Genomic DNA, 15,787 nt, shown 5'->3' with positions numbered 1-15,787 from the left:
AGCTCAGCAGTTGCACTGGCCAGCTGACTTCCTTAGCCTCCCAAAACCTCCATTCTTACACAGGGTCCAGAGAAAGATTTCCCCAACACAATTGACATCACGCCTGGCACCCAGTGAAGCCTTCAGTATAAAAGGGCTGGAGAGAGCACTTGTTGCCTTTACAGAGGTTCTGGGTTGGATTCTCAGCTCCCACCCACATAGCGGCGGGTCTGTAACTTGAGTTCCAGGGGAATCTGACATCCTCAGGCCATCAGGCACACGTGTAGTATTTTTATGTGTATAATGAACATAAATGTAAAACGTGGATGAAAAGTCTCAGCTCGGCTTATACAGGCAGAGTACTCGAGAGGGACCTCACACAGGGCCCCAGGATGAGCTGGACCACAGGACTGGCGAATGGGTCAGTCGAAAACACATCCCAGCAGACAAGCCTGAACTCAAGTCACTACTGGAGGGGTAAGGAGGTGGAGGCCTCACCCCTCTGACCACTCGGGGACACTTAACCTCCATTTCCCAGGGGCCACGGTCCCCGCCCCCTTAGGAAGATGAATTAGGACCGTGTGGAAGGAGCAAGAGCCAACGGGTCCTGGTTCTTGGGGATGTACCTGCTCTTCTGTCCCTGACCCAAGAGCCTTCCCAGCCTCCCAGGAACACTTTTCTCCTCAAATCAGCCAAAGGATTCCTTCCAGTCACTTCCCAATGTACAATTAGAAAACCTGGGCCACACCTAACAAAAGGGTACCCAGGGGGAGCAGGGTCCCCTCCAGATGGGAAACAACCCAAAGCCTTTATTTCCTGGCTCATTCACCTTTGTCGCCACCGATGGACCTCCCAGCCTCCCTCCCCCCCCCAAGCCAAGAAAAAGCCTCTGAACAAAGAATGCAGCATACATTTTAAAAATTGTTTAATGGAACATAAACTCCTTTAGAAAAACATTCAGCTAGGTGATAACACCCATAGAAAAAAACACCAATCTTGTGTTTATCTTTTTTTTTAATTTGGCATGTTATTTGCATTTATATTAAAGCAAAGTGCATCTTTTCTTTATTCTTCTCGTTTATACACATTGCACAATACATAAATAATGATGCTTATAAAACGTCTTTATATTTACAAGTAATAATATATTTATATATAACATAAAATACATTTTTCTTTAATAAATCTCAGCTTTTTTTTTTTTAAGGAGTCCTTTCCTCTCTCAAAGCACTACAATGCTAAATTTCCAATGAGAATGCTTCTCTTGTTCATTTAAACCTTTGTAGTTAGAAAAATAGCTTATGTTAAAGTCTAAACATGCTCATTGAGCTAAGAACAGTGTCAAAGTATCATACGAGTGTATGAGCTGAGAGAAGAGCTGGGAGCCAGCCTAGGATGGTACCTTTGTCATGACAGGGCTACACCCTTCTCAGCAGGAAGGGGGGCCACTGAGCAGGTCCCTCCCTGATGCCCCTCGCTGGTCTACAGAGCTCAGCACCCAGGCTGGGGGGTGGGCTACTGAGCTGACTTTCCACATCTGGGAGAAACCTGATGAAAAAAACCACGGCTGGGACCGGTGGAAGGAAGGGCCTGAGTGGGTACTGGGGGTAGCAATACTGTGACTGGGGCTGTCCCGGCAGCCCTTGGGAAGCCCATCTCAAGAGAGAGATCCAGGAACAGATGGCTAAAAAAGACAGACTTGACAATGGCAGCGGGTGACAGGAGGCAGTAAGACAGGGATGAAAACAATTGGTTCTGGTTCAGCCTTCTAGCAGGCTGGCTTCTCAGAAGCCTGTGGATAGGCCCGTGTCCTGTAGGGAGGGGGGCGGGGTGGGGCGGGGCAGCTTCAGCAGGCTGGAGCAGAGCTTGGCACCCGCTGCCAGTCTGCCCAGGTACTGCCTCTGCCCCACCGAGCATGTCCAAAAGGCTCGAGAGACACACAGCTTGGAGCCGCAAGCCTCTCAGCCGGGGACATCCATAAAGAACACAGAAAGCACGTCATTCCCCCATCTGTCGCTTGCGTACACCCCTACACACCCGACAAACGAAAGGCTGATCCAAAGGGAAGGTGGTACCCACTTTCACACACCATGCTTGGCAGTGCTGACTCTCTCGTTTCCCGTTTTCGTTTGGGGGGGGGTCCTGCCAACCACACCCACCACCTCAAAACAAAACAAAAACAACAAAAATCCGCATCATAAGCTAACTCCTCAAAGAACGAGACGAACGAACGGGACACAAGTTAAGAATGACGAGAAAGGAGGAAAAAAAAACAAAAAACAAAACAGAACAGGACAAAACCAACAATGAATGGCAACAACAACACCGACCAAAGAGTTTGCATGAAAAGCATCACTCCGGAAAAGGTTAGCAGCAAGGAGCTTGAACGGTGGCCTGCTCGGCTCGCGCTCCATCCTGTCCCTCTTCTCCCCACGCGACTACCGGCTGTTGAAGATGACCTCCAGCCAGCACGGGCAGCTGCTGATGAACTGGCGGGTGTAGCACTGGCCCCAGCCCTTCACAAAGCTAATCTGCACCGTGAAGCCCGTCCATGGCTGCTGCATGAACTCATGGTCATTGGGCCGCTGCAGGCTGTACGCCTTCTCATAGTCAAAAGCCTTGATGGAGAAACCAGGGAACACCTTGTGCACCAACAGCGTCCTGGAGTCCGGGTTGTCCAGTGTGGCGGACTTGATGAAGATGGGGTAACTGCTGCGGTTGTAAACCCACACGCCATCCACTTCCCGCGTCAGCTGGATGCCACAGCCAATCTTGCTCCGCACCTTCTGGACCAGCTGACTCTTGTTGTCCGAATTGAGCTGTCCGAGGCAAAAGCCATTCCCCTGAGGTAGATCATAGAAGATATCCAGGGAGGGCTCTTGGACACAGTAGAGCCTCCCGACGCGCGTCTTCTCCTCCCAGTATGCCACCACGCACCAGTGTGACCGATCCCCAGGCTCCAGAAGAAGTTGGGAATCTGCAAGACAAAAATGCCAGGCAACGTTGGTGGTGACAGAGACCAGGTTAAGGTTAGGTTTTTTCCTCCTTCTAGAATCAAAAGGCATACAGAGACACATCTGCACACATGCTCATGAGGAGTCCCCAGAAGCAGTAGGAAAACAGAAGAGGGAAGCTAGCCTGGGCTAGCTGGAGGGTCTACAGTGCTAATCCAGGGAAGGAGACCTTTAGAGACAGGGCTTATTGCTATCTTCCCTCTCCTCTCACGAGAGTCCACAGCACTAGCGCCTGCTTGTCCCCGAGAAGCACAGACTTCGGGACCGTGGATAACCTGGTCTCGCTGTTTTGAAGCCGGAGAAGGAGGGCCTCAGAAATGGCCTAGAATTAAGAGTTGCTTCCCACAGATGGCAGCTTCTCGACTCCTCCAAGACCTGGCCTACTGGGTGGTGACCCAGTCAGATTGAGAAGCCAGGTTGCCAACACCCTCTGCACCCTCTGTACTAGCCTGTCATCCAATTCTCACATTGGTGCCTTGCTCCTAAGGGAACGTCAGGCTTATGTTAAAATAAAGAGGGGGGTGGCTCTGAGGGTGGCTTTTTTATTTTTTAAGCCATCTTCCTGACAGAAACCACCCTTCTCCCTCTCCCCTCTCTCTGACAGCAGCAACCTGTACAAAGAAGGTTTGTCAGTTCAAGGCCAAATGCCAAACTACAACACGCGGGGGGAGACGTGAGCCTAGACCACGGCCAGCCCAGACAAAAGATGCTATGCCTAAAACAAACATGACCATCCTTGATGCCCTCCTTCTGCTGGTCGATCTCCCTGGCATGCTCCCTTCTCCTCCAGGTTGGCCTTGCATAGCCCATACCATCCTCTGTGGCATTTCACTGACCTGTCCACCCCCTGCCCCACCCCACCCCCAACAGCCCACAACAGCCTGGAAGCTTTGGGCGACGCTGGTAAGGTGGCTTTCCTAAACAAGAGTTCTGTGAACTTTAAGGGGTGGGGGCTATGTGGAAGAAAGTCCCTCCCCCTGCACAGGAAACCTACTACCTCCCTTAACTCTAGCCAAGAGAGAACAGGCCTCAGACTGAGGGCTATAAATCTCCCCAGCCCCGCCGGGCTACAGGAACGAGAACTGCGGTTTGTGGTGGCAGGGTGGAGAGCGGAAGTCTTGTATTTGCTAACAAAAATGGGGGACGGCAAGAGGGGAAGAGGGGGTTCGAGCACGAAGGCAGAATCCAAAGCCTCCTGCCTCTCTCCCACTGAAGATGGAGCTGTGGGGGATGTGTCCTTGAGGCCTTTGTTGTTTCTGGGCTAAGAGCATGAAGAGGGCTGTCCCTAGACAGGGGCAGGACCAAGAAAACTCAGTCTTGTGGGTAACCTAGAGCAGCCTGGTACATCAATCCAGTCCAACTTTTATAGGCATGTCAGGACCTGGGAACCAGTCAGCTCATTGCTTGCTTGCTTCTTTCTATTTTTCAAAGCTGCAGTCAGTGTGAGTCCCTCATGTGACTCTGTACGTTTATTTGTACAACTCACTAATGTAGCCATATACACACAACACAAATCCTGAGTGGCTGTCCCCTACTACAGACACCCCCTCTAACTGGCTCCCCCAATCCCTGCCCAGTTACACACAAAGAGGAGACCAAGACGGTGGTGGAGTCCTTTCCTGAATCCCCATGCCAGTGAAAATCAACATCACAAACCTGCACTGTCCCCTTCCCCCACTGCCAGGGACCCACAGCCCAAGTATACAAGCCTGCATGTGTGTCTGAGCGTGTGTTTATGATGGAGTATCTGTGCCGGCACACACACTAGAGAGGGACGAGGGCTCCGAGCAGAAGGTGACTCATCAGGCATATTAACTTGTTTCTGCAAAGCATCCCTCAACTGCTAATAAACTCGCGAGCACTGGCAATCTCTGAACTTGCAGAAGGAGCTCAGCTCTGAAGGCCACACCAAGGACCCCTGACGTTAGTCCAATTGAAGGAAGATACTTCTGGATGCAAGAGGGCTCCCCAAAGTGTCCCAAACTTGGGTCAAGAAACCCGGGCCAGGGAAAGGAAAACTTGGGGAGTGGCTGAAGGGAGGGAAGGAGGTTGGGGAGACTTTCAAGGTGAAGGGGGGCTCACAATGCTTGTTTCATGCAGCCCAGCCCCACTGAAGCCTGGCACCAGACAGCAAGGGTAGGGGGAAGGGAATGAAGGGAGGAGGGAGGAGCCAGGTGGGAGAGGCGGCAATCAAATTGTTCCCCGTGCCAGGCCTGCTGGCCTCCTTAGCAAGGGGTGGGGGTCCTGTCTGCCAGGCAAGCTTCTGGGGCAGGGTAAACTGGGCAAGGCTGGAGCCTGAGACCTGTGGGGAGAGAGGGAGTAAGAAGGGGAAACATGCCTGGGTTTCTCTTTCATCTACACAGCCAGTCTACCCGGCAATTTGCCGCCAGACATCCCCAGGAAAAAGCTCTTTTCTGTTGAGGTTAATGGCTCAGCCCAGATAAATGGTAGTGTGTGGGTGTCCCCTCAACGCACTCCGGGGAGACCCCTGCTTGCTCCTCCCTCTCTCCAGCCCCACACAGGGCAGCTGGACACCTCCCCTTGCTCTTCCCAGGCTATTTCACAAAAACACTCTCCAGCAGATCCCTCGGGGCACATCCCAATGCAGAAGTCACCCAGGGTGGCTCCCGGAGACCGGCAACACCCAAATGCCCACCTTGGCCTAAAAAGGGCTGGTTGGGCTCACTTATGGGAAATACCCAACATCATTTTCTACGGAACAGATACCTAAGCGGGGGCCCACAGCCCACGGTCTTCCAACAAAGGTTAGGTAGGTATCTCTCTCCTAGAGCTTCCCAGGATAGGTGCACAGGGTCAGCGAAGTCTTAGTCACGGCAAAGGGACAGGGCAGAGTACAGGAAGTCCAACTCTCTGACTTCACCACGCACATTCCCAACGCAACCCCACTCCCGCTCGTCAATTTCTCCCAGCTTTATAACCTTTCCGGGGGGGTTCTGCAACTTTTCCTCCCCAGAACCGTCCAGGGAGGGGCTTGTGTTTAAACTACATGTATTCATTTGAAAGCATCCGAAAGAAAAGCTGCGTTGTGCAAAGCTCCGGAATCAGGTGCCTGCCTGCTCACAATTTTTTATGGCAGCTGAGGGAACTTTTTTTTTTTTGAAGCAATACCAGAAAAAGTGCTGAATAGATCTGAAATTCCATTGAGGTGTTTGCCTCTCCCCCTCCACATTTTCCTAATGCATAAAATCTTCCCTTTAAGGGGAAGGGGACAGTAGACAGAGGCCAGAGAGGGAGGATTTCACAGTGTCTGCATAGGGAAGGAAGAGCACTGAGCAAGAAGACCAAGGAAGAGCCTCTTGTAGACCAGAATCATGAATGCCTCTTAAGACTTTGGACCTCAACGGCACAGGGTGATGGGTAGCACTCATGGTAGCACTCATGGAGGCCACATGGTAAGTACACAAGAAATCCCACCACATAAAGGTCCATAGGGCTGTCGAGATGGCCCAGGAGGGCGAGGTGCTGACAGTCAAGCCTGACACCCTTACTTTGATTCCTGAAGCCCAGATGGTGAAAGGAGAGAACCAGCTGACCTCTGACCTCCACGAGGACAACATAGTGCCCTTGTGCTCCCCAACACAATAATAATATTAAAAAAAAAGCACACACACACGATAAGTAAATAACTAAAACTTAAAGGTGTGAAGAGAAGTGAGGAAGACTATGAAGTCACCCACAAACAACAGGATTCCCACTGGACAGAGACATCCTACAGTGGGGTTCACATACAGGAGAAAGTCCCAGGGCTTAGACCTTTTGTGACAGAAAACGAGCTTGAGAAATGAAGTCAGAATGGACAGAGTCACTGGAACTGGCACTCACGATTGTCCCCAACTGCCAAGACATGGGTTGGCTGGAGTAGAAGATGGTAAGGGGGGGAAGGGGGTGTCTCACCTACTCTCACTTCTGTGAGGCACTTGGATTATAAAGTCCTATTTTTCTATGACGGCCTGTGAGAGCCTCCTGTACAGTCAATCCAAACAGGAGGTAAGGAACAACCTCACTCCGGAAGGCCTTTTCACCAAGGTCAGGGGGCAAACAAAGGGCAGACAAGGTAGACACAAAGGCTGGGCCAGCAACCTGGAGCACAAACATGGACTACCACGCCTCACCTGCCACAGGTCAAGGGTCCTCCGTCCTCAGAGCCCAAAAGCCACCAGCCCTTGTCACATTCTACAGCAGACATCTCAAAGGTTAACAGCACTACTGCCCGGCTCCTCCCGATTAAGAAACTGAGTGTACTCAAACCATTCCAGGACAAAGGATAACAAGAAGGGGCCGTAACACCCGATCTAGGATCACCCTGCATCATGATAAGGGCGCTCTGCTTCCTTCTCTCGAGGCAAATGATCAAACCCCACAGCCAACAGGGAAAGCTCCATGGTTTATTGACTCGCTTCCTTCTCTCGAGGCAAATGATCAAACCCCACAGCCAACAGGGAAAGCTCCATGGTTTATTGACTCGGACCTGCCATCCGTACAAATAACGGAGAACGCGGGTAGAAATACAACCTCCAGAAGGTCCCAAGGCAGCTCTGATAACTCTGGACTGGGGAGCGACTCACCTCTGAAAGCTAAAGTGCGTCAGGCTAACTCTCCACCACTGAAGGCACTGAGACTCAACCTCCCCTTCTCCAAGCCCATCAGAGCGAAGTCTGAGGGCCACAGGCTACACTGACAAAGATCACACACGTACACGCTTGCGCTCTTCACGGCACAATCCAACTCCGGCGGGATGCTTAAATTCACCCTAAACAAGAGTCTCCCTGGGCCAGCCTCAGAGTTATTATGATAACCCAATACAAAAGTGACCCACGGGTAGCCCACCCTGTGGTATGCTGCACACACCCAGAAGTCTCAACTCTAGTAACTTCTCAATTACTGACCTTCACACAGGTGGGAGCATAGTTCAAGGTCAGCGCTAACATCCAGTAAGCATTTCTATGTTCCGAAAGGCCCAGGTTATCCGCCTGAGGCTGTGCAGCATCATCACCAACCTATCCCTTCAAGAGCAAGGAGGCCCAAATCGAAGGCCTAAGGATAAGAGCTGGGATTCAAGCCCAGGCTATCAACAGGTGAGCTATCTCAGGCCACTAAATCCCTCGTTCTGAAAAGTCCTCTCTTATTGCTCCAAGGGAAAAACCTGAGTTAAGGGTCCCCTTGCTTTAAGCTAAGGAAAGGGTAGGGCAACAGTTTCCTTGCCAGGGAGTCACTCTGTACCTTGCTTTCTCCTGGGAGTTATCACTTTGATCTGTTTATAAATTATACGAAAGCAGTTTGGGCAAACCGGGCCCTGGACTCACTTTTCGGAGCATTGAATGCGACCCAAGCTATCGGTAGTTCCCATGAGAGCTTCCGTGTATCCCCCCACTACCTTCTAGAAAGTAAGGATAATCTCTGGAAGGAGTTGGGAGGTTTTGCATTTAACTTGTAAAAACTAAACAGCCTAAAGAGAAAAAAAAAGTTTCTGCCACGTCCACCTCTAAACCAATTTTTTGGTTGGTTCTTATTTCCAAGTTTGTTTTTCTTGCCACTCACTCATCTCCTTAGTAAAGAGCAGTGCCCCCAAACCAAGGTCTCTTACCAGAATCCTATTTCCGAGGCCCACAGTGCAGCTTCTCTCCTACACAGTGCCCCAAGCTTCCACACAGACTGCTTGTCTTAAAAGGGTGATTAGAACTCGGTCCTTAGACAAATCATGATGAATCATGATTATTAGCTCTAAGGTGTGCTGCCCTGCACTGCCCCAACCCCTGGGGTCCAAGTCTGAAGCCCCAGCTCTAGGGTCTCTCCTTAGAGCACATTCAGCCATTAGAGACCAGAATGGGGTAGCAGGGCCCAGGAGAGAAGCCACAGAAATCAAAAGCTCCATTCTGTCTCGCCAGTGGGGCTGACGCGGCTTCCTGTGGCCCTGTGTTCAGCCATGCAAATTATAACGTGTAGCCGGCTGCTGCTGCTGCTGCTGCTGCTGCTGCTGCTGCTGCTGCTGCTGCTGCTGCTGTCTGAGGAGACCGGCTCTGCCCAGCTCTGAGAGGCTCAGAGGAAGGGTGGGGCCTCCCAACCCAGCCAACTCCATTCATAATATTTACAGTAAATGGCCTCTCTGGCTGCTGGTGAGTGTATATCCAGCCTAATTACCTCTCGGGTTTGCCTACAAGGCTCTTCCCCTCCCCCTCCACCACCAAGCTCCCACCGTGACCTGCCCCCTCGCCCCTGTGAGAGGGTTTTTTGGTTGTTGTTTATTTATTTCCTTTTGGTAACTGAGCATCTGGAGGCCACAGATCTAAATAGTGTCATCTACTTTGCCTACTCCATGTCTTGGGATGGACCAAGTCAGAAAATTACCCAGAAAATGTAAGAAGTAGGCCAATACAAAGTCCACTTGTAGGTCCAAGAAAGGCAGCCCTGTTAAATCCAGCTCCTTGCCCACCCACGCGCCACATTTAGATAGTCTGGAGCGCTTCTAAACTCCAGCCCTGGACTGTCAACTGCAAAGCCAGCCCTGGGTACCGATAAATGTACACCCAAGCCAGCTGCCACGCGTCCTCTTTGCTTCCTACTAACCATTCTAAGTAAATATGTTAGCCCATGCTAGAAGTTCAATAAGACGCTTAATACAGCACAACCTACGCGACTTTAGAATGCCACAATGAAAACGCATCCCTTTGTGTGCTAAGTTTAAAAATCGCATCTCTAACATAACTGGATACATTGAATCAGTCTTCCAAAAGGGCAAGAATTCTCAGGCACAGAACACAAAAGCACCTTGCCTGCTTTTGCCCTTCACTTTAATAAAGTCCCAGGCCATGCTGACCCCAGTCCCCAGAAGCTGCCCACTTCCCAGTTCCAACTCTCCCTCCTCCGCTCAGCATTGTTCTAGAGGGTAAGAAGACTGTCGGATGACAGGAAAAATTGGGAGAAAACAAGCTCCCTTTGCATCCCTCTCCTCCCCAGGCTCCCCATGTTCCACAAGGATTATGAAAACTGCTGGACGGGAAGGTATTTTGAATATTTACGGCATTCCAGCCAATAAATTCCAGCGCAGGAGCTGATGGGAGAAAGGCCTCCCTCTCCAGCAAGCTCTCCCTCACTGCTCCCGCCCCCCCTGTTCAGTCCCCAGCCCTCATTCCTCTTCTCTTTACAACCCAGGCCCAGGGCTGGCCAGGCCAGGGCTGCACTGTACTTAGAGGGGAAAAACAACCGAGAGACAGCCTGGAGACTGTGTGCAGACTGGAAAAGTTAATCATTACTTCTGTCTGCCTCTGTAATCTAATCTCCCCAGCTTGGGCACACTCACTGCTCAGCCATCCCAGCCCTTTCACCCCCAAAGCACCCAGGACCTCCTAGACCTGAGCCTCCCGGCCTACCCCCTCCCTCAACCCCTCCCCTCCAGTGTGGGAGGCCATGGGAACAGAAGGCTCTGGGGAGTCCCTCTTATAAGCCAGAGTGGCACCACAGGGATCTGGAGTCCACCGTGCATGGCTGCCCTTCTGTGGAGTGCTCCCCAGTTCTAAATATTTTCGGGCCTCACATGACATGGGTTCTAATCTGGCTAGCACATTACTCCACCCCTACCCACCCCCCCCATGCTTTTTCTGTGTGGGATATACACTTAAAAAAAAAAAAAAAAAAAAAAGGCGTGGGCCACCACTTGGGAGGCAGAGGCACTTGGGAGGCAGAGGCAGGCAGATTTCTGAGTTCAAGGCCAGCCTGGTCTACAGAGTGAGTTCCAGGACAGCTAGGGTTACACAGAGAAACCCTGTCTCAAAACACCATAGATAGATAGATAGATAGATAGATAGATAGATAGATAGATAGATAGATAGACAGACAGACAGACAGACAGACAGACAGATAAATGGTTAAATTAAGTGTATTTTTACCACAGGAAGAAAGGGGTAAGTAGACAGACAGCTCTCCGGCAGAGTATTTGCACTGCGCTGACGATCCTGGGTTCGATGCCTAGCACAGGATGGGAAGGGAATCCCCATTCTCCAAAGCATCTATGCGAGCCTGTTCTCCTAAACATAAGGTTTTAAGACTGCGGATGAAGGAAGAAAAGCATCCCTGAGACACAGGCAAAAGTAGCGCAGTGTGAGCGCATGCATTTTACTCTGAGCGGAGGGTCCTCCACTTTCACAGAAACTTAAGGAGAGTTTGCAAGCCAAGATGTATAAAGAACCATAATCTGTGTAGCCCAGGCTGTCCTAGAACTCACTCTGTAGACCAGGCTGGCCTCGAACTCAGAGATCCGCCTGCCTCTGCCTCCCAAGTGCTGGGATGAAAGGCCTGCGCCACCACTGCCCGACACAATCTTATTTTAGACTAAAGAGGCTGATGATGGCTCCCTAAACACCGCCCACCATCCACCCCCACGAACCCCCAAATCCAGGAGTCAAAGCATCCCAGATCTAAAGGTGAGAGGGGGACTTGGTGACCAAGCCTAGGCTCTTTTGTCGAAAGTGAGAAGAACACAAAAATGGCTCCTGTGTAGCCATGCTCCCCCACTCTCGGGCCAGTCAGTCTCCAAGAAACTACAATGTGGGGACGGCAAACGTGTGGGGGAGGGGGGAATGCTGAGATCTTCTGCCTCTTTCAGGAAATACCCCAGAACTGGAAATGGGGCCAACCTCTCCTTAAGCAGTAGGCACACCCAGTGCAGGGAGAACTTTTTTCTTTTCCCTCTTGGTTACTGATTAATGAGGGGAGGGCCAGTCCTGTCTAACAGGCAGCCTGCCACTGGGCTGACAAGAGTCCCCACACACCACAGCAGAGCTCACAAACAGCTCAGATGGCCCTCGGCTCTTCCCAGGAGCTGGGGACAATGACCTAAACAACTCCCCACTCATCCCCACAAAATGCAGACAGGCAAACCTGCCACCCGACTGTCAGTATTCATTTGTGTCAGTGAGCAAAGGTCCCAGATTAAAACATAAAAAAGGCTATAGAGAAATTCACCCATCCAGGAGCCAACAGCGGCAGTTACTGGCCCGGCTACCTCTGTGTCTTTTGGCTAAGAGAAGTTCCCAGCTCCACACAGTGAAATTGGAGTTGGGACCAGTTCTTCCCTTTCGGCTCGGAGTCAAACCAGCTCTCCAGCCTTCTCCCCAGCCCCTCCCCTGGGGTGGGGGGAGAACACCAGAGAGGCTTATAGGATAATTCAATTAGTGGGCCCTCAGAGCTCACAGAAGCCTCGGGTAGTCCCCCAGGGAACCCACAGGGCAGGGAGCATCGTAGAAATGAATGAAGCACCTTGATAAACATTCTTAGATTGCTATGTGCCAGGAACCCCAGGTCAATCACAGCCTCACTCAATCAAGAGTTAGACCTCAGAAGTAGGCTCTGAAAATATCCCACCTCTCCTCTAGCTGCCAAAATATTGGCTGCTGCCCAATATTGCGTAAACCACCCACACTCCAGTGGTCTCACCAAGAACAGCTCCCTGGTCATTTCTAGTAGCCTGTGGCCCCAGGTGCTACCAGGGGGGGTCTGCAAGATGAGCGGGTATGGGGCCTTGAGTTCCTGCTATGATCAGGCAACAAGCAGAGAAGGCTGAAACCAGAGGCGGGGCTCACGACCAAAAAAAAAAAAAAAAAAAGCCCTGCCTGTCCCATCTCCCAGAGCAAGCCATCCCAGCAGAGCTTCTGCTGGACAGACAGGCCAACTATATAAGATGCTGCTGCCCCTGCCTTCAAGGAGGCTTTTTGTCTAACTCCATCCTCTGGGAACCTAGACCATGATCCTCCACACTACACGGGGCCCCGATACATTAGAACTTCTCAAGAAATAGCAGATAAATTAACGAAGCAGACACACTGGCTTCTCCCAAAACAAACGGCCCACTCAAGCTTCACACCTGGGAGAGGGGAGAGGCCTAAGTACCCACCAGGGAGAGGGGAAGAGGGGCAGGACAACAGGCCTCTCCAGCAGAGCCAGCCAGAAAGGCCGTGGCTTGTCTTGGACCCCGTGCTGTTGGGAAGAGACTCCCCCTGCTCTGTGGCTGGCACAGACAGAGAGGTGTTTCCAAGGTAGGCGCCGGGCAGGCAACCTCTGCGGGTACACCACCTGCCCACAGCATTCTGCTTTGGCGTCCTGCTCTGTTTAGACAAGTTACCCTCAGCAAGTGTTCAACAATGCTTTTACACACCCCAGGGTTCTTGTTGTGTTATGAAAACAGAACAAAGCACGCTAAGGAAGGAAAAAAAAAGCTGGGGAGGGTGGGGGTGAGAGGGAGGGCAGAGCAGCCAGCCACACACAGTCTCTTTCTTTCTGGTCTCTCCAGCTCCGGGCAGAACTGTCTCACATCCCGAGCCATCAAGACAAGGGCATCAAAGAGAGGACTCCGATCTCCAGGGATGAATACACACATGCTGTATCTTATCTACCCCACCTCCTTTGAGGGGGATGCTTCCTGAAGCACTGATGGTCACAGGACCTACTTTAATAGCTGTATCGATGGTGTGTGAAACCCCTTGCCCCATCCTTGGGGACTATGAGAAGGGGGTTATGACAGCACAAAGATCCAAACTATCCAATGCCAGCCAGCTTCCTCTCCTAAAAGACAACTGTGGTGTGAGACAGTTAAGGAGTGGAGTAAATTCCTACCTACACTTAAAAAAAAAAAAATTTTTTTTTTTTGCAAGTTAAAACTGAGCTAATGACATTGGGTGGGGCTCCGGGATCAGGATGCCAAAGCTAAACCAAAATTAGTTCCCAGCCAAGCATGGCTTGGCCTCACCATTTGGGGAAAGGAGCTGAAAAAAAAAAAAAAAGTCATGAAAGATTCTTCAGTAAACCGAGAAAATAAGGCTGCAGTTTAACATTTCAACTGAGGGTGACCCCTCTGGTAAAATATTTTTTTAAATAATAAAAAAATAACATAAAGTTCTCCAACAGCCTCTTTCTTAAAGAAAATGGTCTAAAAGTTCTCATGGGCCTAGAAGGTAAGAAGGGGGACAGGGATGGAGGAGAATGTCTGATCGCTTCCTCAGCTACACTACTTTTCATGAACTTCCCCCCCCCCCTGGAGTTCTTCTTAAAAAAAAGAAAGAAAGAAAAGAGAGGTGATGCAATTTCCTGTCTTGTCCCGATATTTCCTGTTAGCTGCCAAGGTGAAAGTTATCGCTGGTTTAAATGACTGTCCTAAACTCCATCAAACCTTTCCCTGCCCAGTTCCCAACTTCACTACAACCTGTCTCCATCTTGGCACATCAACAATATTGTTCTCTAGGTCTTCAGTTAGGAGTAGGCAGGCCATACTTCTACAGTGGCAGCTTCCTCCAGGAACAGGGCCAAGGGCTGGGATCCCCAAGGTGACCTCATGGGGAAAGAAGCAGAAGAACCAGGGGAGGTGGTACCCACCTCCTACCAACGTGTATAAGCTGAGCGACCGCAATCAGAGAATTCGGCTTTCTCGGTGTGTCAGCCACTCAACTGAGGACGGTGCCTCAGCAGTTAATAATATCTTCCCTCTGAAAATAGCCCCGGAGAGGAAGCCTCCGTGTGACAGTAGGCAGGCGGCCAGATGCTGGGCCATTCAATCCTCATCGAGAAAGATGCAAGGGCCAATGGTGACCTCCCAGTGGCTATACTTACAGTATCCTCTCTCAGACTCCCACAAAGAGGCACCACACCTGCCTGCCTGGAAACACGGGAGGGATGTCGCATGGACCGTGGGCTTTGAAAGCTAGCCCCTGTACCCTCTGAAGTTCTGTGTCACTACACTAGGCAGGCCTCCAAGGACACAACATCTGGGGGAGAAGTAAGAATAACTATACTTCCCTCCTACCCCTACCCCAGACAGGAAGGTCAGACTTGGGGAACAAACTCTTAAGAAATCTCCTACTTAAGGTTTCTGCAACTTGCATGAAAATGGGAAAGGTTGAGGGAGGTGGTGACCCTAAAGGTGGACCTTTCCTCCCAGCACTGAGGCAGAGGCAGGCGGAGCTCTGAGTCTGAGGCCAGCCTGGGCTACGTAGAGAAACTCTGTCTCCAAAAAAGCCAAAACAAACAAACAAGGAATGAAGCAAGCTCAACACTGAGATGCAGTGTTCACTCTCAGCGAGCTAGGCTCTGAGATCTGTTCTAGGGCCATCAGTACATCAACAGTCCCCAGAGATCTCCAGGTGCTATGGAAACCTGCATAACTCAATAGATCCAGCCCCTGCCAGAAATCTCTCCTCACCAGTCACTGCTCCTCACTGATAGGACAACACTCCCCACCCCATATATTTAAAAGCTACATTTGTAAAAATTGTCATAAAATACACATAGTATGAAATGCACCATCAGTGACAGTCCATTCGCTGCATCTCACCATCAGCACATCATAGCTACAGTTCAAGATCACACTGACTGCTATCTACGGCAGAGGATCCGGGTTCAGTTCCCAGCACCTACACGGCAGCTCACAACTTGTCTGTAACTCCGGTTCCAAATGATGGCCTTGGGCCATCATTTATTTTTGCCAGAAACAATAAAAAAAAAATAGCTTGTACAGCAGGATGTTTGGCATTAAAAACAGCATCCTATTTTGTGATAGTAGTTGTCTAATATTTTAAAAGAATTCTTTTTTTTTTTCTTTGAGATAGGAACTCAATCGAACTCAATCGCATAGCCCTGACAGGACTGGAATCCACTCTGTAGACCAGGCTGGCCCAAAACTCAGAGACCTGACTGCTTCTGTCTCCCAAGTAAAGGGATTAAAGACACATAAGTGCTGCTCAAAATTCAAAGCACACACTTAAGTTAAAAAAAAAAAAGACCAACCTAGA

General features: G+C 50.6%; 1 protein-coding gene across 1 annotated transcript in view; it reads right to left on the bottom strand.

The window, feature by feature from the left end:
- Positions 1 to 886: 886 nt before the first annotated feature.
- The window catches only part of Smad7 (SMAD family member 7), a 27,257-nt gene continuing 12,356 nt past the window's right edge, over positions 887 to 15,787 (bottom strand). The window contains exon 4 of the mRNA XM_031366052.1: positions 887 to 2,956. Coding sequence (XP_031221912.1) covers positions 2,418 to 2,956 — 539 coding nt within the window. The 3' untranslated portion in view covers positions 887 to 2,417. The remainder of the gene's footprint in view (positions 2,957 to 15,787) is intronic.

The sequence above is a fragment of the Mastomys coucha genome, unplaced genomic scaffold (genome assembly GCF_008632895.1).
Source record: "Mastomys coucha isolate ucsf_1 unplaced genomic scaffold, UCSF_Mcou_1 pScaffold13, whole genome shotgun sequence".
Taxonomy (NCBI): Eukaryota; Metazoa; Chordata; class Mammalia; order Rodentia; family Muridae; genus Mastomys; species Mastomys coucha.
This window is presented reverse-complemented; position numbering and strand designations above follow the sequence as displayed.